This window comes from Orycteropus afer, unplaced genomic scaffold, assembly GCF_000298275.1.
Source record: "Orycteropus afer afer isolate SDZICR_OR568_19922 unplaced genomic scaffold, OryAfe1.0 scaffold00144, whole genome shotgun sequence".
Lineage (NCBI taxonomy): Eukaryota > Metazoa > Chordata > Mammalia > Tubulidentata > Orycteropodidae > Orycteropus > Orycteropus afer.
The window spans coordinates 1859160-1884649 of record NW_006921731.1 but is presented as its reverse complement, the minus strand read 5'-3'; the positions used below and the strand labels follow the sequence as shown (position 1 = coordinate 1884649).

At 45.2% G+C, this 25490-nt stretch overlaps 2 protein-coding genes across 2 annotated transcripts in view; one reads left to right on the top strand and one right to left on the bottom strand.

The window, feature by feature from the left end:
• Positions 1-3305: 3305 nt before the first annotated feature.
• TADA3 (transcriptional adaptor 3) lies at positions 3306-11946 on the bottom strand. The gene is made up of 8 exons (XM_007945830.2): positions 11740-11946; positions 9532-9782; positions 9313-9418; positions 7956-8097; positions 7746-7849; positions 6448-6557; positions 5502-5687; positions 3306-3498 (listed from the first exon to the last, which is right to left on the bottom strand). Exons 1-8 carry the CDS (start codon positions 11944-11946, stop codon positions 3306-3308), a joined length of 1299 nt encoding a protein of 432 aa, XP_007944021.1.
• Positions 11947-13516: 1570 nt separating this feature from the next.
• Positions 13517-25490, top strand: part of ARPC4 (actin related protein 2/3 complex subunit 4) — a 15586-nt gene continuing 3612 nt past the window's right edge. The window contains exons 1-6 of the mRNA XM_042781653.1: positions 13517-13555; positions 14935-14954; positions 17383-17502; positions 19799-19910; positions 21203-21298; positions 22267-22437. Of these exons, the coding sequence (XP_042637587.1) occupies positions 13517-13555; positions 14935-14954; positions 17383-17502; positions 19799-19910; positions 21203-21298; positions 22267-22437 (558 nt within the window). The remainder of the gene's footprint in view (positions 13556-14934; positions 14955-17382; positions 17503-19798; positions 19911-21202; positions 21299-22266; positions 22438-25490) is intronic.

Here is a 25490-nt window from a genome sequence, read left to right as displayed (position 1 = left end):
GTGATCCCAGGTTCCAACAAAACCCAAAAAGGAAACCTTCCTTGGCCCTAGCAGACACTAATGTGGCCATGAGTAGGGGCTTTGTTTTGTCCCACTGTGGTTATCACCTCTGTCAGGGATGGTAGGGGCAGTATCCAGGAGTGGTTATCTGTTCTTACACCAAAGCTGTGTAGTCTTGGCAAATATTGCACCTTTTTGGGCCTCAGTGTCCTCTTCTGCAAGGTGGGTCTATTACTACTCACTTTGTAGGTTTGTGGTGAGGATTGAACAAATCACACAGGTAAAGCAGATAGTAGGCATGCAATATAGAGTTACTATAGCTCTGGTAGCATAGTGCCTAAGTCACTTGACTGCTAACCAGAAGGCTGGCGGTTCAAACCCACCAGCCACTCCTCAGAAGGAAGGTTGGGCAATCCTACTTCCGTAGTGATACTGCCTCAGAAACGCAAGGAGGGGTCGCTATGAGTCGGGGCCGACTCGACGGCATATAACAACAACAACAACAACAACATAGTTCTTCTAACTGATCTTTGAAAGTCTTCCCTAATGAACCAGGCTAGTCAACCTTCAGCGTTGCTCTATGTATAATGTATACCTTCTTCTTCTCAATTAAAATTCCACTTATTTTTAGGAGCTCAGCTCCCATCCCATCTCTCCACTAAAGTTTTTCTATTCCTGGAACTCTACCACTGAAACCCACAGTACTTATGGTCTGGCCTATTGAATCTAGAGATGAGTGGTTAATCAACAGTTGGACATCTGCAAGCAGGGCTTCCATGTATGGCTGCACTGCCCAAGCCTAAGGAGTACCATTCACATAGATTATAATGAGAGTAGGGCCCCAATGAGGTGTTTAACAAAAAGGCTCTGTCTGAAAGTTCGATGAGTTTGAATCTTAGCTCAACCACTTATCAATTGTGTAACCAAGATGGTACGTAACCTCCTAAGCCTATTTCTTCATCTGCGAATGGAAACGTTAATTGATTCTGACCATATCAGGTGGTTAAGATTAAGTAGTTTAGCAAGTTTAGAACAGTGCTTGGTACGTATCTAACATTTCCTGAGCATTTAATATTATTATTATCCTTATAACTGGTTTCTCATCATTTCATATGGGGAGGTGCCTTTTCTAAGTCTGTAAAAAGCCAGGGATAATGGCTCACTGAAAAATTATAGCAGCAGGCCCTTCACCTAGTAGAAGGCAAAGTTTCACACTGATCTCTCTCTCAGAAGAGAACATCCTTCTGTTTGTTCAAATCTACTTTTATTAGTCAGATCTCTTTTAGTTGTAAATAACCAAACTTCAAAGCAAACTGTTATTGCTGTTGCTAGTTACCAATTCTAATCCATAGCCACTCCATGTTTTACTGAGTGGAACTGCTCAATAGGCTTTCTTGACTGTAATCTCATGGAAACAAATTGCCAGGCCTTTTCCTCTACAGTGCCACTGAGTGAGTTCAGCCAGCCAGCCATCAGGTTAGCAGTCAAGTACAAACCATTTGTGCCACCTGGGGGCCTAAAGCAAGCTAGCTTGAGCCAAAAGAAGCATTTGTGGGCTTATTTAACTAGGAAGTCAGGATCAGTGGCTTTAGGCACGGCTGGATCCAGGGGCTCCACTACTTCATTAGAACACAGTCTTCTTTTCCATTTCCTGGCTCTGCTTCTGAGTTTGCTTTACTCTCATGCAAGTTCTTCCAAGTGGAAGAAAGCAGGTCATTGAGTAATCTGAGCTTATATTCTATGGCTTTTGATCCAAGAGGAAGAATAACACTCTCTCAGCCTCCAGTGTCATGGAGAGCATCTGGTTGCTCCAGCTTGGGTCACATGGCCACTCCTTGGACCAATCATTATGGCTAAAGGAATGAGTACTGTGACTGGCCAGCTGCGGTCGTATGTCCATCTTGGTCTGACAGTCCCACAAGAGCCTCATGGTATAAGGAAGGGGCAGTTCTCCAATACAGAGGTGCTGGGCATACAAAAATGTTGGTTGTACCCACCATCCTTCTGCATGGCTCACTTCATAGGTCACTTTCTCAGGGAACTTTCTCCTTTCTTTCCCTTCCTGTGTGGAACTCAACTTTCCACAGTAAAATGTAAATTATTCTAACTTTTTCAGACTAAACTGGGAACTTGAGGCAGAAATGAGAGCTTATCTATTTATCAGTACCCCTCAGGCCCAGCTTCCTGCCCAGGCTAGGGAAGGGACATTGTTGACAGCCTACCCAGCACCCACTTCCCCCTTCCTATTCAGATCTTTGTGAGGTTCCACCCTCTCTCTGCACTGCCTTGGGCTTTGTGAGGCAGCAGACTCTATCACTAGTTAAAACTGATTAGAGCCATTCCCTTGTCACAGTGATTGTTTCCAGAATGGACACATGAGACCTAGTTCGGGCCACTGAGACACGGGTATGAGAAAGAGGTTTCTTGATCTTCTGGCAGGGCCATGAGAAGTCAGCTGGCTCCTGCCCTCTCCCTTGCTGGGCATGAATGAGGAAGTATTTGGCCGTGACTGCTACAGGGTACCACCCCACAGCGGGAAGGCAACCCACCTTAGGTAGACAGTGACACCCTGTAGGGCTGTGTGGAGCCTTCTAAAGAATCTCGACTCTTGAAAGCCCTGTTAAGTCACTAGACTGGCCCATCATGAAGGGTGACTGGCCCATCATGAAGGTCACCTTGCCCCAACATCACCAAGCTCTTCAGTCAACATACTTCCTGTTAATCCATTCTGAGCTGGGGGTATATTGTTACCTACAACCACAAGTATCCTAGGAAAGAGATGCTCAGAAAGTTCTCCCTGAATGAATGACATGGGTGAGTGGCCACAGGCTGAGAGCAACCGGGTGTGCCCTCATAAAACTTTGCCACCCACACTGGTTCCTTTCTACCCCACAAAAACAGACACTCAAAGACTCTGGATACTTTTTTAAAAACCACAGCAGTCACTTTAACCTTAAGTTTGCACTTTACAAAACCACAAGGGAGAAGTCCATGAAGGGGAGAGGGTGGGGGATATGGTGAGGAGATTGTGAAGTGAAGAAAGGGAAGAACAAGGCCCAGAAAAGAAGCCCCCTCATCTTAGGGACCAAGCAGAGTCTGGGACCCAATCCAGCCCAGCCCAACCGGGCCTCCTGTGTCCTGGCTGTACAGAGCCAGAATAAAAGACCTCAGGGAAGAACCAGAGTCCTCAGTTTCTACAGAAATTGTCCTTAGCTGTTGCTTCGGGCAGCTTAAGGACAGAAGTGGGCTTCCCTGCCCTCCCTCCCTCAAGTTGGGCAGCAGGCAGCCTGAGGTCAGGGTGAGGGCTACCCGTCCAGCAGCTTCAGAATGCTCTCACGCTCCTTCAGAGTCTTCCAGGCCTGGTCCTTCTCCTTCTTGGTGGGAGTCCGCTTCTTCTGCCGGGCAGCCATGATCTTACGGAAGGCATCCATGACCTCATTGTCTGCCATACGGACCCGCTGCCTCAGCTCCTGTCGGCTCACCTCCTCCTTGGCCAGCCTGTGGGGTCCAGCAGACCAGATGCCATGGTCAGCCCACCTAGTTAAGAGTGTGACCCTTTTCTCTTCCAGACTGAGCCTACCCATTACCTTAGGCTGGCACTCCTATGGACCACTGCATACAATCACCACCAAGAAAGTAAAGTTATTGAATCACCTTTAATTATTTGATACTCTCTGTATGCTAGGCACTATTTTACACTCTTTAAAAATATTAACTCATAACAACCCTATGTGGTGGTACTACTACTCCTATGTTACAATGAAGAAACTGAGACTCGAGAAGGGAAAATAACACCTCAAGATCCCATAGCTAGTGAGCAGATCTAAGTCAAGGCAGGCAGTCTCCAAACTGTGTTTTCAAATAACATTTTTTAAAAGGTATTCTAGTGCCAGCAGAAGACCTGCAGAGCAATTTAAGGGTACAAGTAGCTCTGAGGTCTACATAAAGCAGGTTGAAAATGCCAAAATGATCCCTTCTGAATGGGATACTGCCTAGAAATTCCATCAATGATGGAACTGAAAGGTCACTTAGAGATTTAGTCCAACATGTTTGTTTTTCACAAAGGGAAGCTGTTGCTCAGGGCAGGAGGCACCTTTAAGACCTCACAGCTGCTCTGTGGCAGGGCCAACAGCTGTACTCTGGCCTTCTGATTAAAAAAAAAAAAAAACCCATAACAGTTGCCACTAAGTCGATTCCAACTCATGGCAACGTCGTGTACGTCAGACTAGAACTGTGCTTCGTAGGGTTCTCAATGACTGATTTTTAAAAGTAGATTGCCAGGTCCCTCTTCCAAGGTGCCTCTGGGAGAACTGAACCTCCAACTTTCTATCAGGGAGTACATTAACCATCTATATCACCCAGGGACTCCTGGCCTTCTGATAGTCCTATTTTCTTCACTGCTCCTTCCTTCTCTGCACAACCCTGCTTTTCTTTCTCTCCCTGTGCACGTCTTTCATCTGTGTTTTCCTCTTCATGCCCTTCAGAGGCACATGAACTAGAAAGAAGCTATGGATTCTGCCTTGGGCTCAAGTCTCAGCTTGGCTATTTATTGGCTGCATGACCTTCAGCAAAGCATTTCACTTCTCTGGGCCTTTATTTCCTTATCTTGTAAACAGGGAAAATATCACTTACCCTCGGTTGTGGTTGAGATTAAATGAGATGGCATATAAAAAGCCCCTGGCATATAGTAGGCACTCAGTATCCTTAAATACCTTAGCAGCTTGTCAGCAACCATGTGTCCTTTTAACCGTGCACATCTTTTATCAATCATCCACATGTAGACAGCAAGTCCAGTGCTGTACCTCTTTCCCTGGCCCTTAGCATGACGTATGACTAAGAAAACACTGGAGTTGGTCAAATGCATCAACGTGTATTACCGTTAGGGCTCCATAAGTTAAGACATGGCACTTGCCTCTGAGCAGCAAGACTTGGTTCTATTATTTCTCTATCTCCCTAACAAGTAGCTACTACCACGGTCCCTCCAAATGTCACTTACACCCATGTCCTGACCAATGCAGTGCTGGATGCATGGTAGAGTAGATATAAAATAGGAGCACTGCTACAGATTCCCTAAAGAACCAGACCAAGAACACTAAGTAATTTCTGGTGCTTAGCCAATAAAATTCATAGATGTCCAACTAAATATTAACATTTGATAAATCTAAATGGAGAGTATATTATAGTTATTATACTATTCTTTCAGATTTCCCATGTGCTTAAAATTTTTCATAGTAAGACTTGTGTGGGGAAATAAAATAAGGAATAACATTTAAAATAGACATCACAGATCCCTGAGCCCTACTCTAAGGAATTAGAATCTGTTTGAGATTTACAATTGGTGGGGAGGTGAGTGCGCATCAACATTTTTTTTCAAGGCTCTCCAGGTGATCATGAAGCTGAGCCAGATTTCAGAAGCCTGTCATGAAGCCCCTGGCAGGTGACCAGCAGTGGCCAAGGCCTCCTCAGCCATCCTAAGGAGCATGGATCACACTCACACCCACCTCAGCAGGTCGTGCTTCTTGGTGCGGTTGTGGGCGCTCAGTGCCTTCAGCTCAGCCTGACGTTTGCGTAGTTCAGCAAGGACCTCATCCTCAGAGTCCTCTGCTGGGCGGTCCTCTGACTCCAGAAGGCCCTGGGCGATCAGCTCCTCCTTGATGCGGTTCTCCAGGGACTTTGTATGTGGCACACTGCAGGGGAAGGCAGCCCCCTCAGCCTCCAGGGAATGGCCCCCTCAGTCCAAAGGCCAGCTTGGAGGGGGTCCACCTCAGAGGTTCCCAGAGTTTCCCAAGGTGAGTGAACACCCTCCCGTGTGGGCCCCCTCCCTCCATCTGGATATAAAGAGAGAGAGACAAACTCATCTGGACTTGTTTTTAATCACAAGTAACATATATCCATCATAAAAAAATCAGTCACAGAAAAGCCCCTAATACCACAGCCCAGAAACCTATTGTTATTTCTTAAATGTTTCTTCATGAATATACTGCAGATTTTGTTATACATTAGTCCCAACTTTTGGTTACATATTGTTCTAGACTTTTAAGTTAACCTTCATATACCTAAATATATTTTAGGTAAAAACAGGATCATATTGTCTATACTATGTTACAACTGATAATTTCTCCACTCAGTACTTCCTGTCTTTTCATGTCAATTAACTACATTTCTCTAATATGATTAATAATTGCCAGTTATTTCATCATATAGAGTTACAACAAGTTGGCTGACCAAACCCCTTCAACTAGACACAGGCTGATTACAGTCTGAGCAGTGCTATACTGCATAACCCCAGGCCAAGGCTGTGCATGTGGAAATGCTGGGCCAGTACTCACATTTCAGACTTTTACCAAACTGTTCCAAGTTCTCTATTAAAGAGGACCTCCTCATATCAAGATGAACAGGGAACAGAAGCAGGGCCAGGTTGTGGGGTGTGGGTAGGACACCACTCACCTGAAGGGCTTGTTCTGATTGCGGGGAGAGGTGCTAGCCCCATCAGCCCCTGATTCTTTCCCAGACATGTCAGGAATAGGAGAATCCTCCATGGGGGAAATAATATTTTCCTGGAAGACGATCAAAAAGAGGTGGGGGAGAAAACAGACATATCATTTCCATTCTCCTGCTCATTTCTGACCTACATGAATAGTCTTCGCAGATCAGAAACATCCTTTTATCTACCTCCTCCAGGATGTCTTCCAAAATTGACTTCAAACAGCTCTGATCATTCTAAAACTTTTTTTTTTTTATTTGTTTACACAGAAAGTGATACAGAAATGAAATGACAATATTAGTAATGAAAATAGCTAAGATTTGTTAAGTATTTACAAAATATCATGCACTGTAAGCATGTTGTCACAGAGGGTGCTAGAAGCCCAAACACTATTCTCTTTCTTCCATACAGCTGGATTTAAGGCTGCTAAACTACACTGCATTTCCCAGCCTCCCTTGCATTCAGTCAAGAATGGTCACGTGACAAATTCTCTCCAGTGGAAAATGATCAGAAGAGATAAGAGTCATAGCCAGAGTCCATAAAACTTCTCTTACATATCTCCACACTCTTTTCCAATGGGCTTGGAGTGGCAACCATGCCCAGGGTGACCTTGGAAGTCACATGTTGAAGACAGCAAAGCTGCATCATCAGCTGAGGCCCATGTCTGATAGCATAGAGCAGAGTCCTGCCCCTACCTCCTACCTCAGCCAATCTGGAACATGTGCTCCAGACTGTTACATGAGAAAATATTAAGACTTCTGTTATATTTGAGACAGAAGAGGAAACTGAGGTTCAGCGAAGTGAAGGGATCTACCTAAGGTCAGCCAGTGAGTACAAAGAAAGGAATTCAGAACCTGGAGTTTGAATCTTGCCTCTCAGACATGTGACTTTAAGCAAACAATTCCCTTTCTTGTGCCTCAACTTTCTCATACATAATGCTGTCCTTTCCACCAGTAAGAGGACGTGTGGAAAGCCCCTTACACAGGACTCAGTCCTCAGCCAACATATAGCAAAAGAAACTGTGGAATAGTGGCTAACTTTAGGGGAGATTAGAGACTGGGAGAGGCTCGACGGGAACTTACAGGATACTTGTGATGTTTCACTGTATAATCTCAGCACTGGTTATAGAAGTGTGCTCATTTGTAAAAATTTATCAAATTGCACATTCATGATCTATGAACTTTTCTAAATGTATGATATACTTTAACTGAAAATTAAAACAGGAAGTAAACATGGTTCCTGTTTAGGCTGGGATGCTTACCTCCACCAGGGCCTGCAGAAGGCGCTGTGTCAAGGCGCCAAAGGGACACCCATCTTCCGGCTGCTCATGTTGGGCCTCAGACTTCTTCAGCAGGGCATCCACATCTGCAGCAGGAAGAGAGGCAGAGGGAAGGTGGGCTGAATTTCTGGGAATCAGGATGTATGGCCTTCAAGTCCTGGCCTGGGGTGGGCAAGAAGGTGAGGCACCTACCTTTAGTGTCTAGTTCAGACAGTGGCCCCATAAGGCCTTTCTTCTTGTCAGCCACGGCTGCTGCCCGGGCACCATCCTTCTGCTCCTCCAGCAGGTCTTCCTGTGCCCAGCGCTGGGAGTAGTGCTTCCCTAGAGGTGGGATCTATGGGGAGACCCACCCAGCCCCGAGGAGGTAGACACTGGTCAGCCATGTCTGGGGTGTGTGGAGGCTCTCGGTGTACTTAGCCATTGCCAGTAAGCTCTACATTTATTCATTCCCTCATTCATTCATCTGTCTCCCCAGTACCTAACCCAGAGCTGGGGCCTGTGCCAGATATGGATGAGATGAGACAAGGGACATAAAATCTCTACACTTACAATCTAGGAACAGAGAAGGTATACAAACTAAAACATACATAGAAGCCAGTATGAAACACCTTCCAAGATATAAGGCACAAAACAGTGTACATACATGGATCATCTCTGGTCACAGATGCTGCTTTTAGACAGGAGGACTAGGGGCCTTAGGGTGAAAGGGAGAGGAAACTTGCCTTTTGATTGTTTGAATTAATTGCTGTCTATACGAATCACTCTTTCGAGTAATTTTTTTAGAACACCATTCTGATAAATGAGTTGAAGGGTAGATTAAGGTGTTGTGATGGCACAAAGAAGAGATCAACTTTTTACTGGGGACTCTGAAAAGGTGTTCTGCTAAGATGGGGGCGTTAAGAGTGAATCATTTTGCCAAGTAAAGAGCACCTATAGAAGCCCAGAGGCCTGTAAGGCCCATGTGAGCATGGAGCCAGGGCAAGATGCTCAGTAAGTTGGTGAATGCAGCAGCAAAGAAGGGAATGGAAGCTAAGGAATAGAAAGCAGGGCTGAGGCTGGGCTGCCAAGGACAAGACAATTGGACTCGATCCTTTGGGCAATGGAAGCTAGCAGAGACTTGGAAGGAGGGTCAGATCATGAGCACACCCCATCATGACAGTTGATCTATGAGAGGCTCCGCCTCCCCCACGCCCAACTTCTTTGTATTCTCTGTTTTCTTCAATGGAGCATGTTGTCTTCTCATCATACAAAAGTAAACTTGAAGAGTGTTAAGAGGTGTAGAGGTAAAAGCTCAGGAATGTGTAAACCAAAAGCAGAAGGGAGGACTTCACTGAAGTAGACACCATAAGAGATGGAGACCCTTTGGGTAGGGTTAAGGGGAGGTATGCACAAGAAAGAAAGCTGAGTTTGAGCATGGGGTCTAGGTAAGTTTAGGGACAGAGGAGGTTGGGAAGGGTTGGAGAAAATGATACAAGGCTTGGGGATCAGATTCTGAAGCACCTTCTGAGCACCCCTGTTCTCAATGTCTATCGAGGCCCAAGGTTTCTACCTTGTAATGTTCAGCCTCATCTTCTGGGGGTTTCAGTAGCTCCTCTAGCGTGCGCACCTCCTCACTGGTGATATCAGCACAGTAGGGCTCCACTGAAGCCCAGAACCTGCAGAGAGAAAGAGATCCTGAGTGGGCACCTCCTGCTCCATCAGCTTCAGCTATGGGGACCCTTCATTCCCAGAATCCTGAGGTTCCCCTCTACATTCTCTGGCCCAGAACCTGTTGGGGGCATCATTCTTGGGGATCCGCGGCACATCAATGGGGTCATCAGTGAATTCATATTCCTGGATCTTGGGCTGAAGATTTTTGGATTTGGGTCGCCCAGGGCCCGGGCCTGGTCCGTGTCCCGCCTTCCCTTCCAGTTTCTGCTTCTTGGGCTTTCCATGTTTAGGGGGAGCTCCAAGTTCATGGTCTCGACCTAGCTTTAGGAATCGTCGGTCACCTTTTTTATCCTGCCAATCTGTGAGGATCTGAAATTCAGAGAGACTTGTCACTGAGGAAGAGGAGAGAAAACACAGGAGGACCTTTTCCCCAATGAATAAATCAGAACCTAGAAACAAGGAAAGCTTCAAAGTCTTTCCCCCATCCTCTCTTTATTAATATACTTAGTATTCCATTCATTTGTTCGGCTCTATTCTGACTCCCTTCTGTGTCACCTAAACCAGGTGTAGTATTTAGTAGAGGATTAAATAAATGACCACATCCCAGGATGTTAGCCTGGGGAAATATGCTAGTGGCAACTTTTTGGTGAAGGCAAGGAAGTATCTTAACAAACCTTCACTTAAAACATCATCACAACTAGGAAACCTTCTTCACAGCAGTCATCCAGCTTCTTAGATGCTCAAATATAACTCTGATTATGCCACAGGCCTGCTAAAAATCTTCAACAGACTCCCAGGGGCCACAACTTAAATCTATACATCCTTTTTCTTTGTGAGTCTCTGGTGCTTCAGACCTCCACTGTAGAGCCAATCATGTTTAGTCGTACTAGAATACGGTGCACCCTGTCTCTTCAATTACAACATAAGCTACTGGAGAGTGGAAAGCTCATCGTAACTAACTCTATTGCCCAGGATCTGGCACAGTGCCCGGCACACAGGCTTGGGAGATGTTAGGTGGTGAATAAAAACAATCAGAGTTGTATCAATAAATAACTTAAAATGCTTACTAAGTGTCACACATAGCTGAGTCTTTGCAAAAATTCTTTTAATCCTCACTAAAGTTCTGAGGTAGGTCCTATATTATTCAGCTCATTTTGCAGATGAGGAAATAGATGCTCAGAAATGTGAGGTAACTTTCTCAAGATTACATAGCTAGGAAACAGCAACAAGCTTAGTCCAGGATTCAAATTCAGGTCTCCCCACTCCAGTTCTCCTAACCATGTAACACATTATCTGGTACTCCTAGGAGTTCTGGTGGCATAGAGCCTAAGGCATTTGACTGCTAACCAGAAGGCTGGCAGTTAAAACCCACCAGCTATTCTTCGGAAGGCAGATCGGGCAACTACTTTCATAGAGATACCGGTTCAGAAACCCAAGGAGTAGTAGCTGTGAGTCAGAATTAGAAGGCAGTGACTTTGTCTGATCTCCCCCTTCCTATAATTGGTAAGTTGCCTTAGCTGCAGAATTATCTTAATTACCTCTCTCTAACAATCAGCATAGGACCCAACACAGAGGGAGTGGGGTAAATAATGCTTGTTGTTGTTGTTGGAGTCCTCCAGTCAGACTCATAGTGACCCCTCCTTGGGTTGCCAAGGCAGTATCACTACGGAAGTAGACTGCCCAACCTTCCTTCCGAGGAGTGGCTGGTGGGTTTGAACTAACCAGCCTTCTGTTTAGCAGTCAAGTGTCTTAGGCACTACGCTACCAGAGCTCCCCAATAATGCTTAGCGAATTATAAATCAAGGAGCTGGTGGTACAGTGGTTAAGTGTTCAGCTGCTAACCGAAAGGACTCACCAGCTGCTCCATGTGAGAAGGATGTGCCAGTTTGCTTCCACAAAGATTTATAGCCTTAGAAACCCCATGGGGAAGTTCTACCCTGTTCTATAGCCTCACTAGGAGTTGGAATCAATTTGACAGCAATGGTTTTTTTGGTTATGGAATTACAAATCTTGCAATTTATAAACATCACGAACATTCTTGCATAAAATGTTTGTTAAGTGTGCATGACCCTCATAAATTGCACCACCTGTAATTCACTAAGGATTTACTCTAGTCCCACCCCCTATCCTCTCACCCCTCACCCCCAATATGCTGGGTCCTGTGCCAGTCTCCTGAGTCTAATTTGGTTGTTCCCTCCCCCCAATAAACCCTATATACCAGGCCTCAGCAGATGGAGCTAACTCAATGACCCATTGCATATCTTGTCACAATCCATCTCTGGCAATGCCACCTTTCCCTGACCAGGTCCAGGAGGTGGAGTATCACCTGGGTTTCTGCCTCCAGCACCCGTAGGCGCCGACTGGCAGAGGAAAGCAGCGTCTCAAGCTCCAGCTGCAGGGTGTCCAGCTCCTCGATGCCAATGCCATCATCCTCAGAGCGGGCCAGCACTGCGGTGTAGCGGGGACAGACCTTCAGGTGGTCCACAGACTTGAAGTCGTGGAACTGCAAGGGGCAGTCCTTCAGCTCACTCATGGCCCAGGATAAAGAATCCTGTGGAGCTGGAAAGAAAAGGCTGATGGGGAATAAAATGTCATGGCAAAAGCCCAAGGCCCTTCTACCAGAGACAGCTTCACCAAGGAAATCAGGCTTCAGTAACTTCTGACAATATTAATGGCACAACTCTTACTCACGGAGCATCTACCGTGCAACAAACTAGGTGTAGGGTACTTTACAGACTTATCTTGTGGAATTCCTCACCCAACTCTATGAGTGTATAGAAAAGCTAGGACTGTAAAGATGGACACATGCCTACGCTTACAGAAATGTAATCTGAACCCAGGTAGTCTCATGTCTATATCCCTAACCCCTAACGACCACAATATCTCTTGTCTTCTTTATGCTCTTCCTTTTTGTTTCATTGCTCCTAGGTTCCAAGGTTCTCATTCTTACAAAGTTCTCTGTTCTATCCATGCTATGTCCCACTCCCTCCCTATCCATTTTTTTCCCTATGTTCTGACAGTGTTACAAACGTAAGCTGGGTATACAGAGTTCAAGCTACACCTTTACCATTCTCTGCTTATGACCTTGAACATTATTAAGAAACTTTTCTCTGAATCTCAGTTTTTCCGTCTGTAAAATGGGAACAAAAGACGAAGGCTAACCCATTTGCCTCTCTGAAATCAGTTTCCCCGTCGGTAAAATGGGGATAACAACAGTACCTACCTCCCTGGGATGCTCTGAGGATTAAGAGATGGTGCCGTCAAGAGTTTAGCTCAGTGCCTGGCACAGAAGTGGGACAGTTATGATGACCGGCGCCACCCGTGGGTTGCTCCAATGCCCGCCTTCCGGACCCCAGTCCTCTAGGGACCCTATTATGCGGCCCCCGCCCTCTCTACCTCCTCACTGAAGCCTCCTAAGGCCCTAAGGGCCGCGGGAGGGGGCGGGGAATTCTGGTCGGTGGGAGCAACCGCCCCAGAACTGGCGATGGGCGGGCCCCCTTGCAGTTGGCCCGGAGGCGGGGAAACGGCGCGGGCGATCCCACTGTGGCTCCCCGGAGGCGGTGCAGGCCTCCAACGAGCTTCCCGCTGGGCGGGACTGTACTCCTAGAGACCCTGGGGCTAAGGGGTGGGGCTCGGCGCCCGGGACCTCGGCGACGGGCGACAGTTAGTCCCGGGGACTGCAGGTAGGAGGGGCCGAAAAAAGGATGAGGCCACAAAACCGGAAGGAACGAAAGACTTCACCGCTTCACCCTGTCCTAATATGGTGCCCAACCTGAGATTGGGCTGTACCATTGCATGACTATGGGGAGAGGCGTTGTCTAAAGCGACAAGGCTAAAGGCATAAGCGAGAACTTCATTAACACATGAAGAAAAATGAGTATGGATTTGCAACTTCTGTAGTCCACAAATAGCAAGATCGTTTCAGCGGGAAAACTTCCCGAGGGTCTAAGTGTTCCTAGGCTCCATGTCCTCCCTCTCGGGAACAGAGATAGTATCGTCTGGAAGTTCAGGCGGAGACTGCGGCTGCGCTTCTCGAGAAAGGGCAGGCGTCGCGGGGCCGGCCACTTCCGCACTTCCGCTTTCCGGCCCAGCCAGCGCCCGCGATGGTGAGAGAGCCGGGACCCGGGCCAGGGACCCCCGCCGTTCTACTTCAGGGGACTGGGTTTAGGGGAGTTCGGTTCTGCAGCAGAGAAGGCTCGGGGCCGAGGGATACCGGAGGGTGTAGGGACACGATGAGGCTTGGGAAAAGAGGGCGGGGCGGGGGCCGGGGGGGGGGGGGGGGGGGGGGGGGGACACCTTGGTAAGAAGCAGGCCTTGTGTCTTCCTGGTCTGGCTGTTGAAGCAGGTAGGAAATACTCGAAGCAAGGAGGAAACCGAAAGTGGGCTTTCTAGACTTGTGGAGCGTCTCGAAGGCACGTAGTAGGCCTCACAGCCCATAGTAGGGCCTTTTGAGCCATATAAAATGACTAGCTTTCCACCCAGAGTAGAACTTCAACGAGTACATCTTCTTACCATTTCTAGCCTCTTGACTCTACCATTTCCCAAGGGTGGCGTCCTCACTTCCGTATCCACTTTTGGTACCCCCCCAGTGCTACTTATAGTCACTCTTTTGGTTGCCTCCATTCAGATCTAGCCATGGTCAGAACTAAATAGTGTCAGCCTGACCATCATATCTGATACTGCTGAGCCTTCCCTCCCAGGAAATCCACCCGGTTGATAAACGTGGGCGTTCCTGGGAGTTGTGACTTTGATTACCACCTTCCTGTCTATACACTCCTTGGTGGCACCTATCTAGTCTCATGGCCATCATGACCTTGTGTATTTGGTGACTCCTGAATCTGCTTCCCTTTCTCTGGGCTCTTTTTCAAGGTTTACCTGGAAATCTTCAAACACCTTGAAATCAGATCTCCAGATCAGAACTCATCTTCCCTCCTAAATTTTCTTGCTCTTCCTCCTAACTTTGTACTTTTATCTGAGCTAGAACCTGGGAGGTTCTTTTATTTTTTATTCCTGTCTTTTAGTTAATTGGTTTTTTTTCAAAGCGGGCTTATTGAGGTATTAGAAAAAATTATGCCTATTTTATTCATGAAAAGGAAGGTGTCATGGGGCCAGGCACCTAAAATGCACTCTTTAGGTTTAGGTAGATAAATTGCTGCTGTTGAGTCAACTACAACTCAACAGTAACCTTATGTACAACAGAACAAATTGTTGCCTGATCCTGTGTCATTCTCATACTCACCTGCACGTTCAAGTCAAGTCTTCAAATCATTTCAGCCTTTTTCAATCATAGTAGACGAAACAACATGGGAACAGATTCAAATTTTTTAAATGTGAACCTGAAATGGGAAAAATTATGAGGCGAAGCCCTGCTAGAAATGTACTCTCCCTCTTAGAAAACAAGCCAGCATGTGCACTGCCTAGCAACCACATTTTGACTGGTTGACTTGAAAACAGGTGCTTGGTGGCTGACCCACATCACCTTGAATGTGTTGTGCTCTCCACAGTCCTGACAGTAATCCAGTGTCACACATCAGGCTCCTGAAAGGGCTTCAACTCTTAATTTTTCCCATTCTGGTTAGCATTCTGGATTGCCCATATTTTAAAAATTAGGGTCTCTTCCAGTTTCACTTCATCAGCTATGACTAAACAAACCTGTCTGAATTGGTTCGAAAGCCCTGGTTCAAGTTCATCATTGTGAATCTTGTGTCAGTCCGTCTGACTGAGGATCTCTCTGGCCCTCTGTTTCACAAAACATAATTTCTCCTTAACTATCGGTCATCCTGATGATGTGTCAGACAGTGTTCTGTTGTGATCCATAAAGTTTTCATTGGTTCATTTCTGGAAGCGAATTGCCAGGTCTTTTTTCCTAGTCTGCCCTAGTTTGGACGCTCTGCTGAATCCTGTCCACAAGTTTCACTCTTTAGCAGGGTGACCCTGCTGATATTTGAAACACCAGTGCCACAGTACAGTAGATTGACAGATGGGTTTGTGTTTTAGGTTTATCATCTGTGAATTTAGACAAGCACAGTCATGTAACCACTACCACAATGAATATTTAGAACATTTCCATCACCCTGGAAAGTTCCCTCAAGCGCCTTCATAATCAGTCTTAGCCAGCTACTGATTTTTTTTTTTCCTCTTTGATCCGTGTCGTTTACCTTTTCTGGAATGCCATGTAAATGAAATTATTTATTTTGTAGCTTTTTTGAAAGTGATTCATGTTGTAGGTATCAGTAGTTGTTCCTTTTTATTGCTGAGTAGTAGTCCATCATATGGATGGACCACTGTGTTGGTAGATATTCTTTGATTCCATTATGCTCAAAATCTATTAGTCTCACCCCTATGATACCCTCTTTTTCCCTCTCCACTGCCCCAGTCTAGACTCTCATCAGCATTTTTTGAATAACCCTTTCTGCCTTATGTCTCACTTCCCTCTCTAATTCATTCTTTGTAGAACCACCATGCAACTGCAGTCATGTAACTTCCTCCTCAGAAAGCCCCAGCTGTTCCTTACTGCCATTAAAAGCTAAACTCAGTAGCTTAACATTTGAGAATCTCCACGATCTTGCAGCCTCCCTTACTGAATCCATAATGCTTCCTGTATACAGCAACGTTGTACTCATTATTACTTCAGCAACTCTTAATGCCTTGTGTTATTCTAACTCTGCTGAAGTTATTTCTGTCATTCATGTGTTCTACAGAGAATGAGTAAGGCTCTTTGTATGTGTTAGGTACTGAGCTAGGTACACAGTACATAGCTGTGAATAGATAAGACATGGTCTCTTCCCTCATGAGGCTTACAGTTTGGGAAGGAGAAACTGCAAAAGACATGAGGGATGTGTTGTTGCAAATTGTAATAAATATGAGGGAGGGAAAACCTGAGACTGAGATTGAATATAGGGATTCCTGCTTTAGATTGGGAAGTCTCTGAGGAAGTGAGAGGCCTTCCCTGATAAAGCTGAGGTGAAGGATACTTTGACAAAGAGAAGAAAAATGCCTGCCAGTAGATGGATCAGCATGTGTGAAGCCCTGAGGTGAGAAAAAACTTGGCTTAGGAGGAACTGAAGATAGGCCAGTGTAGCTAGAAGCTGCTTCCTCTGCTGGGAATTTCCTTGTTCTATTTTTTTCTCATAAAATCCTCCTAATCTTATCTCCATCTTCAAATCAAACTGTTACTTCTACAAGTGTAGATTCCTTAGAAATCTAATTCTTTGACATTCCTTTGTACTATAGTCATTTACTTCTCTGTTTCCCCCATCAGGTTGAGCTATTTGAGTGTAGAGATGACCTTGATCATCTTTGAATTCCCAGCACCTGGCTAGCTCAGTGCCTAAGGAGCCTTGGCAATGCAGTGGTTCAGCATTTAGCTACTGACCGAAAGGCTGGAAATTTGAACCCATGAGCTACTCTGCTCTATAAAGATTACAGCCTAGGAAACCCTGTGTCCTTTAGGGTTGCTACGAGTTGGAACTGACTCAGTGGCAAACAATAATAGCAGCTCAGTGCCTGGCACACAGTAATAGATCTGTACATTTGTTGGCTTGATGGACAGTTGAGGACACTAACCTGTACGCCTTTAGACCAGAGTTTCTCAACTTGGCGCTATTGATATTTAAGGCTGGATAATTCTTTGTTGTGGGTGGCTGCCCTGTGCCTGGTTTTTCCCACTTGATTCTAGTATCATCCTTTCCCCTAATTGTGACAATCAAAAATAGCTCAACAATGCCAAATGTCCCTTGGGAGAACCAATACCCCTGACCCTCCACTTTGACCCCACCCCATTTCTGACTGAGAACCTTCAGGGCCTGGTCTGTTATGTTCACTGTGGTGTCTGAGAGCCAGACATCCCATGTGCAAGCACCCTTGGTACTGCCTGGCTCGGTGTGAACTGGAGTAGGAGGCCACTAGTAGCTTTGGGTGAGGGTTTACAGATTAGGATCCTCTCTGTTACTTGGATTTTTTTCCTACAGACTGCCACTCTCCGCCCCTACCTGAGTGCCGTGCGGGCCACGCTGCAGGCTGCCCTCTGCCTGGAGAACTTCTCTTCCCAGGTCGTGGAACGACACAACAAACCAGAGGTGGAGGTCAGGTAAGGAAGGAGAAGGTCAGGGTGGGGGTGAGCAGTGTAGCACACAGTGATGGCTGCTGTTTAGAGGGTGAACTTTTGTTCTGAGTTGTCAGGACAGACTGTACTTCACATGAATAATATTCTCGATTTGGAGTTCAGAAAATAGGGTCACTCATTTGGCAGGACAAAACTCAAGGGAGAAGCTACCCTGGAACCAAGATTAATTGACACAAGGTATAACTTTGTAGTCTGGGGTTCTTATACAGTGACTGCCTGTGACATTATTGAACCCACTGGCAATTTAAAGAAAGAGTGGAGAAATTAGATAGATGAGATGCTAACACTATACTAGGAGCTTTGGTAGCATAGTGCCTAAGGTACTTGACTGCTAACCAGAAGGCTGGCAGTTCAAACCCACCAGCCACTCCTCAGAAGGAATGTTGGGCAATCTACTTTCATAGTGATACTGCCTTGGAAACCCAAGGAGGGGTCACTAGTGAGTCAGGTTCGACTTGACAGCACATAACAACACAACAACAAAACACTATACTTCTCAAACTTAAGGACCACAGTGTTTTTTCCCTCCCACCAGCTAGACCCTTTATTTCTTATTTCTTGCCTTCTACTCCAAATACTTTATGTTTTGAATTATTTTCTGTCCCTTTTTTTTTTTTTTTTTTAATATTTTTGTGATTTGGGTGAAAGTTCACAGAGCAAATTCACTTTCCATACAGCAGCTTATACTTTTGTCTCATGACACTGACTGCAATTTCTCACAATGCAACCATTCCCCTCCCACTTCTCCCCATAGTTAGCTCTTGCCTGTGTCCTGCCCTCCCGTGCACTCCTGCCCCCAAGCCATCTCCTTATGCATACTCAGCCTTTCTACTCTCCCATGATAGATTTCCATGGAGTGTGTCTGCCTAATGCAAAGGTTCAACTCATGTGCCTGTCTTTTATTTGGCTGGAAGCCACAGGATGGGTTCAATTCCAGACCTGAAGGACAACTAGGGGCCATAGTCTCAGTGGGTCCATCAGGCTCTATCAGACCAGCAAACCTGGTCCCTCTTTTTTTTTTTTTTAATTTTGATTTTGAGTTTTGTTCCACTTTGTTCTCCTGCTCTATCCAGGATCTCCTATGTAGATCCCCCTCTGAATGGTTGACAGTGGTAGCCGGGCACCATCAAGTTCTTCTGGTCTCATAGTCATATACATTGAGGATTGCTTGGTGTACCTGGCCTCTGGACTAATAGTTTCCATGCGTCTTTGGTTTTCTTCATTCTTCTTTGCTATGGACGAGGAAAGACCCATCATTGCAGCTAGATGGCCAATTGCATGCTTTTAAGATCCCAGTTGCTACTCACCAAAGTAGGATGTGAAACAGTGTTTTTGTGTAGTATGTTATGCCAATTGAGCTTGATGTTTCCTGTGACCATGGTCCTAACCCCATGGGTCCAACTACTTGCTCCCTCTGGGTTGCTGGCTGTGACCAAGAAGGGACTACAACCTTGTCCCTTGTGAGCTATTTTCTCTTACCTAGTTTGTTATGTAAATAAATTATTGTTTTTCCCTATTAAAATTATTTTGGGACAAAAAACCAAGACAGCCAGTGTTATCAGATTAACTAGATATGTTTGACTCTAAAAATAAATAAATAACTGGTGTGGTTAGAATGTGGTGTGTTCTGCTGCCTAACTTTGAAGTGCTGAGAAAAGCTCACAGACACTACCACCACAGTTCACTACCATTACACATATCTAGGGATTCAGGGACACCACATTGAGGTCTCAGTGGTAAATAGAAAACTGTTCTGAATGGATGATTAGAGGCACTATGGCATATTAGTTTGTCCTTACCTCTAAAGGCAGGTTCTTTAATCTCACTCCCTCAATGCTGTGTGGTTTTCTTATAGGTATTAAAATAAGAGTTGTTGTTTGTAAAGCTCCTACCATGTACCAGGCACGCTGGTAGATACTTGATCCTCTTTGATTTCCCTCAGTTCTCATCAGTGAAATAGGAATCAGTAATTTTACAGATGAGGAAATTGAGATCCCAACAGGGTCACTTGCCCAAGGAAAGTAACAGAGGAGGCTGCATTTCAAAACCTATTCACCCTGACTCCAGAGCCTGTGGTCTTTCTGTTGGAGAACAACACACTTGTTGGCCCCCATCTAAGAAAAACCTCTGCTTGGGAGTCTCCTGCTCCTTGGAGTCATTGGTCTCAATTTGTGATGCCAGGACCTGTTTGGGGTCTGCCTGACTACTCTGTACTTCTGTAGTACAGAGGCCTCTATGACATTTTTTTTTTTTTTTTCAGGAGTAGCAAAGAGCTGCTGTTGCAACCTGTGACCATCAGCAGGAATGAGAAGGAAAAGGTTCTGATTGAAGGCTCTATCAACTCTGTAAGGGTCAGCATTGCTGTGAAACAGGTGAGCTCACCATGGAGTCCCTGCCTCCCTAGGAGGTGTGGAGTTGGGAGTCCTCTCCCAAGCCAAGCCATCACCCCTCATCCTGGAGGTTAGTACAAGAAACCTAGGTTCTTTTTCCTGCAATATGCCTGAGATATGATTTGCCCAACTCAGAAAATGAGCAGACTAAAAAAAGAAAGAACAAGCTCATCTTTGAGGCCTTACTACAGTAGGAAATGTAGTAGCCAAGGCCATGGGGCCAGTTTGGTGTCATCAGAGAACCATTTCTAAGGAATGAGGAGTAAGCCCAGTTTAGAAAAATTAGCAGTAGTAGTACCAATTTGATAGCCATGTGCAGATTGAATTTTACAGTAAAATAGTGTATCTTTTCTTGTATATTTCTTTTTATTTAAATTTTTTTGAAAAAGAAACTTTATTGTCGCTACTATAAATAGAAAAATAGTATCAGTTGCCACAAGTAGAGGGCAACTCTAAAAATAAATACAATTAAAACAAAACAATGGTATTTAATTCAGACTAAACACTGTTTGTTGCCTACAGAAAGCTGTAACTCTTGCTGTCTTTGTTAAAAGGGGAGAAAAACAAGAATTGGGAAGTCTTAAGGACATGCCATCACCAAGCTGCAGAGTCCTTCCCTTAGAATTATGGGAAGAGAATTCAGGAGAAACATTGGGAATTGTTTGTTCATTGTTGCTAAAGTGGAGACCACTGAAGATTATCTCTCATACCCCAGGTAGTACATGTCACACACTTTAGTGAAATGAGAAAGATAAAAGCAGCTTGGCAGCTTTGAATATACGTATGGACTCGAAGGAGCCAATGACAGACTTAGGTCTGCCAGAATTACCTCTCTGGAATGAGTGAAGACAAGATCGTGATAATACCCTGTTGAGTTGGAGAGACCCTTACGTAGATCATCTTTTCAACTGGCAACTAATGCTCCCCATTTTAAGGAACTCTGGTAGAATAGTGCCTGAGACATTTGACTGCTAATCAGAAGGTTGACGGTTAAAACCCACCAGCCACTCCATGGAAGGAAAATAGGCAATCTACTTCTGTAAAGATTTACTGCCTTAGAAACCCAGTGGAAGTCACTATGAGTCAGAATCCACTCAGTGGCATTGGGCTTGGGCCCCCACATTTTGAAGTTCAGACAAGGGATGGTTCTCAATACCAAATCCCACTGCCTCCACTGAGCCTGTGGGAATTTGAAGTCCAAAAACTGGGCTACAGGTTTCTGTTCGCTTAGAGTGCAACTTTAGGGAAATCTATTTCTTCTTGGCTCTCACCAGGCTGATGAGATCGAGAAGATTTTATGCCACAAATTCATGCGTTTCATGATGATGCGAGCAGAGAACTTCTTTATCCTTCGAAGGAAACCAGTGGAGGTAAGATCCAGTTGGACTGGGACCTTTGTCCTGGTTTTGCTGCTATGTCCCGCTGCCCTGTGACTTATATTTGTGATAACCAGGAATTCTATCACAGACTAGCTGTGGTTTCTGAATTCACTATCACTGGTCTGGGATTGTTTGTAGACCCAGGATTGCTGCTTTTCTAGCTGTATGGCACCTGGTGACTTAGTTGAGAGTTGGCCTTCATCTCAGCTGGAGTGGGAATACAGTGAATCAGAAGCTCAGGAGAAAATGGGTCCACTTCAACCAAGAAAAAGGCACACAAACAAAAAGATAAGCTGCATTGCTCATCTTCCCAGAGCCTACAATCTAGCTGCAGAAATAGCAAAAGTAGGGATTCTTTCTAAGCTCTGTCACCAACTAAATCATAATCTCTCACAGTCACAGATGACATTGGGTCAGTTGTTGCCTGACTTTGTACTTGAATCTTCTCCACAGATTACCTGCATGTCAACTTAAAATATCCCCAGTGACTAAGCAATACTATGTATCATCAGACAAGTTGGCCAAGTTCTTCCTCATCATGAGCCAAAAATTTCTCTCCCACTCCTAGATCTAACCTTTGGAGACACACTGAATAAATAAAATTGCTCTTCTACATGCAACCTCCAGATAGTTCCAGACCTCAGTCTCATCCCTCTCTACGTCATCTCTTCTCTAGACTAAATGTTTAGAATATTCTGTTAAGATTTCAAGACCATTTACACTCTGAATGCAACTCTTTATGTCATACATAGTCTTCCAGAGACATCTGCTATATGCAAAATTCCTATCTGAGGTCAGTCACTCATATCCAGCTTAGGCACCCCACCAGACGGGGCTGATGACTGAAAGGATGTGTAGCCAGCTGGAAACATGTGGATGAGGGAAAGTAGAGAGCTGAGTGCTCTGAGAATGCTGATTCTGTCCTATTTCTCCTCTTCCCTACTGTCTTCCTTCCTTAGGGGTATGACATCAGTTTTCTGATTACCAACTTCCACACAGAGCAGATGTACAAACACAAGTTGGTAGACTTTGTGATCCACTTCATGGAGGAGATCGACAAGGAGATCAGTGAGATGAAGTTATCGGTCAATGCCCGAGCTCGCATTGTGGCTGAAGAGTTCCTCAAGAATGTGAGTAGAAGCTTTTTCAGCTCCCTTCTAGAGGTGGCAGAGGCCTCTAAGTGCTTTTGGGCTTTAGAAGACTTGAAGTTCACCTCTGAGAGCTGGAGGCTATTTTACATCTCTGGGTGTCTGGGAAACACCTCTCTTAGTGTGGCTCATTTCCACATAACAAAATGTACACTTTTTTTTTTTTTTTTTTTTAAACCTGTATCTAGTTCAGGAGCTCTAGTGGCATAACAGTTACAGCATTTGGGTGCTAACCAAAAGGTCAGTGTTTCAAACCCCACAGCCGCTTCACGGGAGAAAGATTAGACAGTCTGTGTCCGTAGAGATTATAGCCTTGGCAACCCTATGGGACAGTTCTCCCCTGTCCTATAGGGTCACTATGAGTCAGAATAGAATCACTGGTAGGGTTATTTATTTATTTTTAATCTGGTTCAAACCCAAGTGTTCTATTCTGGTTACCTAGTACCGTTCCGACAAGACTATACCACAAATGGGGTGGTTTAAACAAACAGGAGTTTATTCTTACAGTTTGGAGGCTTTAAATCCAAGTTCAAAGTGCTAAGCTCTGCCTCCTGCTCCTGCTCCTGCTCCTGGCCCACTGAAGCTAGAGGCTTTTCTTCACTCAGACAGCTGCTGGCTGCTGAGACTAACAAGCCCAAGGTTGACAAGTAAAAAGGCACAGTCCCGATATTACCAAACTACACGGCAGGTCATTAATTTAAGTCCACTGTAAGTCCCAAGGTCAGCAGAGCATGGCAGGCTGCTGAACAATGACACGGCTATGTGCTGAGTCCAAGTGTGCCATAGGCTAGAGACCAATCCCAAAGCTGCTGCTTATATACAGGAAGCCGATCGCATACCCAGAGCAGCTACTCAGCTGCTTATGGTAGATCCCATCATGGAGTTGATTGCCAGTCTCATCATGGGGAATAACTACCACCAGCTCTCCACCTATTCAACCAGGCACAGCTAAGTTGACACACAAACATAACCACCACACCAAGTGAGGCATTTTAAAAGTTAAATCCACATGTAGATTTTCTAGAACTATGTTGTTGTTGTTGTTGTTATTTGCCATCGAGTCGGCCCCGATTCATATAGGACAGTTTTTTTCCCCCCTAAATAGGACAGTTTATCATGATGTAATTGCACTTCTCAAGCAGACGTAAATATTTTCCTTCAGCGTCTGTTTCTTGGCTTAAGGCCGTGGTTTTAGCCTACTTTCCATCACTTTCATGCCTTAAGTACTCCACATCCCCCTTAAATTGTTTGTGCCTTTCTAACTGAAAGGACTGCAGTCCAAAGAGGAGGAATTGTTTACACTGATGAACTGAAGACGTCGTCGTTTTGATATTCAGGACATGCCGCCACCTTCCTCCCCCCCAAACAATCTTTGGTTTGTTGACATGTTCCACTCAGAGCCGGCTATGACCTCTAGATGGTAGATAAAGTGTTTACTCCTACCAGAGCATACAAACCCAGCCCAGAAGGAGCTCAGATTCCTAAAAATGGAAATTTACATCTCTTTCCCCTGGGGTTTAATTAGTATTCTGAGGGCAGCCAGCATAAAACTTAGCTATACTTTTTGCCCAAGGTAGTGTGGTGGTTAAACTAGTACAAACTGGCTCCACTATCTGCTCAGTTTCCTTAACTATAAAATGGGGATAATATTTACTTTTCAGAGTAATTGAGCATTAAATGAGATAATATATACAAAGCATACCATTTGGCAAATAGTAAATTTTCCATGTATTGTAGTGCCAAAATTTGTGGCCAGAGCACATGGAGACCTCTACATTCAACTGTAAGGAAGAATAGCTCTTGCCTAATTTAATAGTTGGCTCACTCATTCAACACTTAAGTCATTGTGATAGTTGCATTTCTGTAGAGTTCCACAACTGAAAAAGCACATACACAGGTCTCATTTAGTACTTGAAACAATCTGCGTCAGATGTTATCCCCATGTTACATATTAGTAAACTCGGGCTCTGAATCGCCTCTATGGTGGTGAGTTTGGTTTTGGTTTAAAATAGGGTTTGGGACATTAAACCACCTGTCCAGGGTCCCTTAACCAGTAAATGGAGGAACCAGGACTTAGAGCTGCATTTTCTGACTTGAAGAACTAAGATGATACCATACATTTGAAGGGTCAAAAACTTTGAAGGGGTAGGGCAGGTAATATGCATGAGTGAAGTGGGCTGGGTGAGGACTGGTGAGCACAAGCCTCATCTAAAGAAAACCACCACCACGTAGTTCTAGCCCATAGTGGCTTCATCTTCCCAGTTTTCAAACAAATCTCCAAATCTGCATTTGTATGTGGCAAATTTTAACCACAACGAGTGCCAAAAAGTACTTGTCTATGGGCTGGGTTCAACCCATGAACCAAAGGTTTAGGCTATGGTCTACAGTGTACTGTACTGTTTTAGGCATCGTGGCAGATACCTGAGGATGGAAAAAGTTTCAAGGTCCTGTTCTAATTGGACAATCAACCAGAGTATAACACAGAGTACCAGATCCTGGGTTTCTGTGTCCAAGCCCCTTGTATGAGCCCCCTTACCTCCAGAGATGGCAACCTCAGTTCAAGCAAGGCACTGTGTCAGGACTCTATAACAGCCTCTGTGCCAAGTGCAAGGCAAACTGTGGAGAAGCCCACACTGCCCTTAAGTGCTCTGCCTGGTGTGCTAGGTGTAGGGCCAGTGGCCCCATAGATCCTTGCTTAATGCTGGGGCCTAGCCTCTTCCTTCATAGATCTGAGCACAGTGGCTGTTCTCAGGTCAGCCCACTTCCTCAGAGCAGGCCCACTAGAATATAAAAATAACCACCACTAACTGCCTCTTGCTTCTCTTGACAGTTTTAAACCATCTGGCTGGATCTCGTGGCCTTCCCCCTCAGCCTCCCCCGTGTCTCTGCGAAGGCGTCCTGGAGTTATTTCCTGGAGCAACAGAAGCAGTGGGAGCTGGGAGCTGGGTCCGGGTGGGCATTAGATAAGGGAGGAGGGTAGTGTGCTTGCTAGCTGGGCAAGAAAGCAGCAATGGACCTGCCCCAAGGCTACACGT

What these genes read in the sequence shown, in the direction of transcription:
- TADA3 (XM_007945830.2), bottom strand. Translation starts at nt 11,946, where the DNA reads ATGAGTGAGCTGAAGGACTGCCCCTTGCAGTTCCACGACTTCAAGTCT. An exon ending in ATGAGGCTGAACATTACAAG is followed by an intron (nt 8,098 to 9,312) that starts GTAGAAACCTTG and finishes GTCTCCCCATAG; the next exon opens with ATCCCACCTCTAGGGAAGCA. An exon ending in TTCTGCAGGCCCTGGTGGAG is followed by an intron (nt 6,558 to 7,745) that starts GTAAGCATCCCA and finishes ATCGTCTTCCAG; the next exon opens with GAAAATATTATTTCCCCCAT.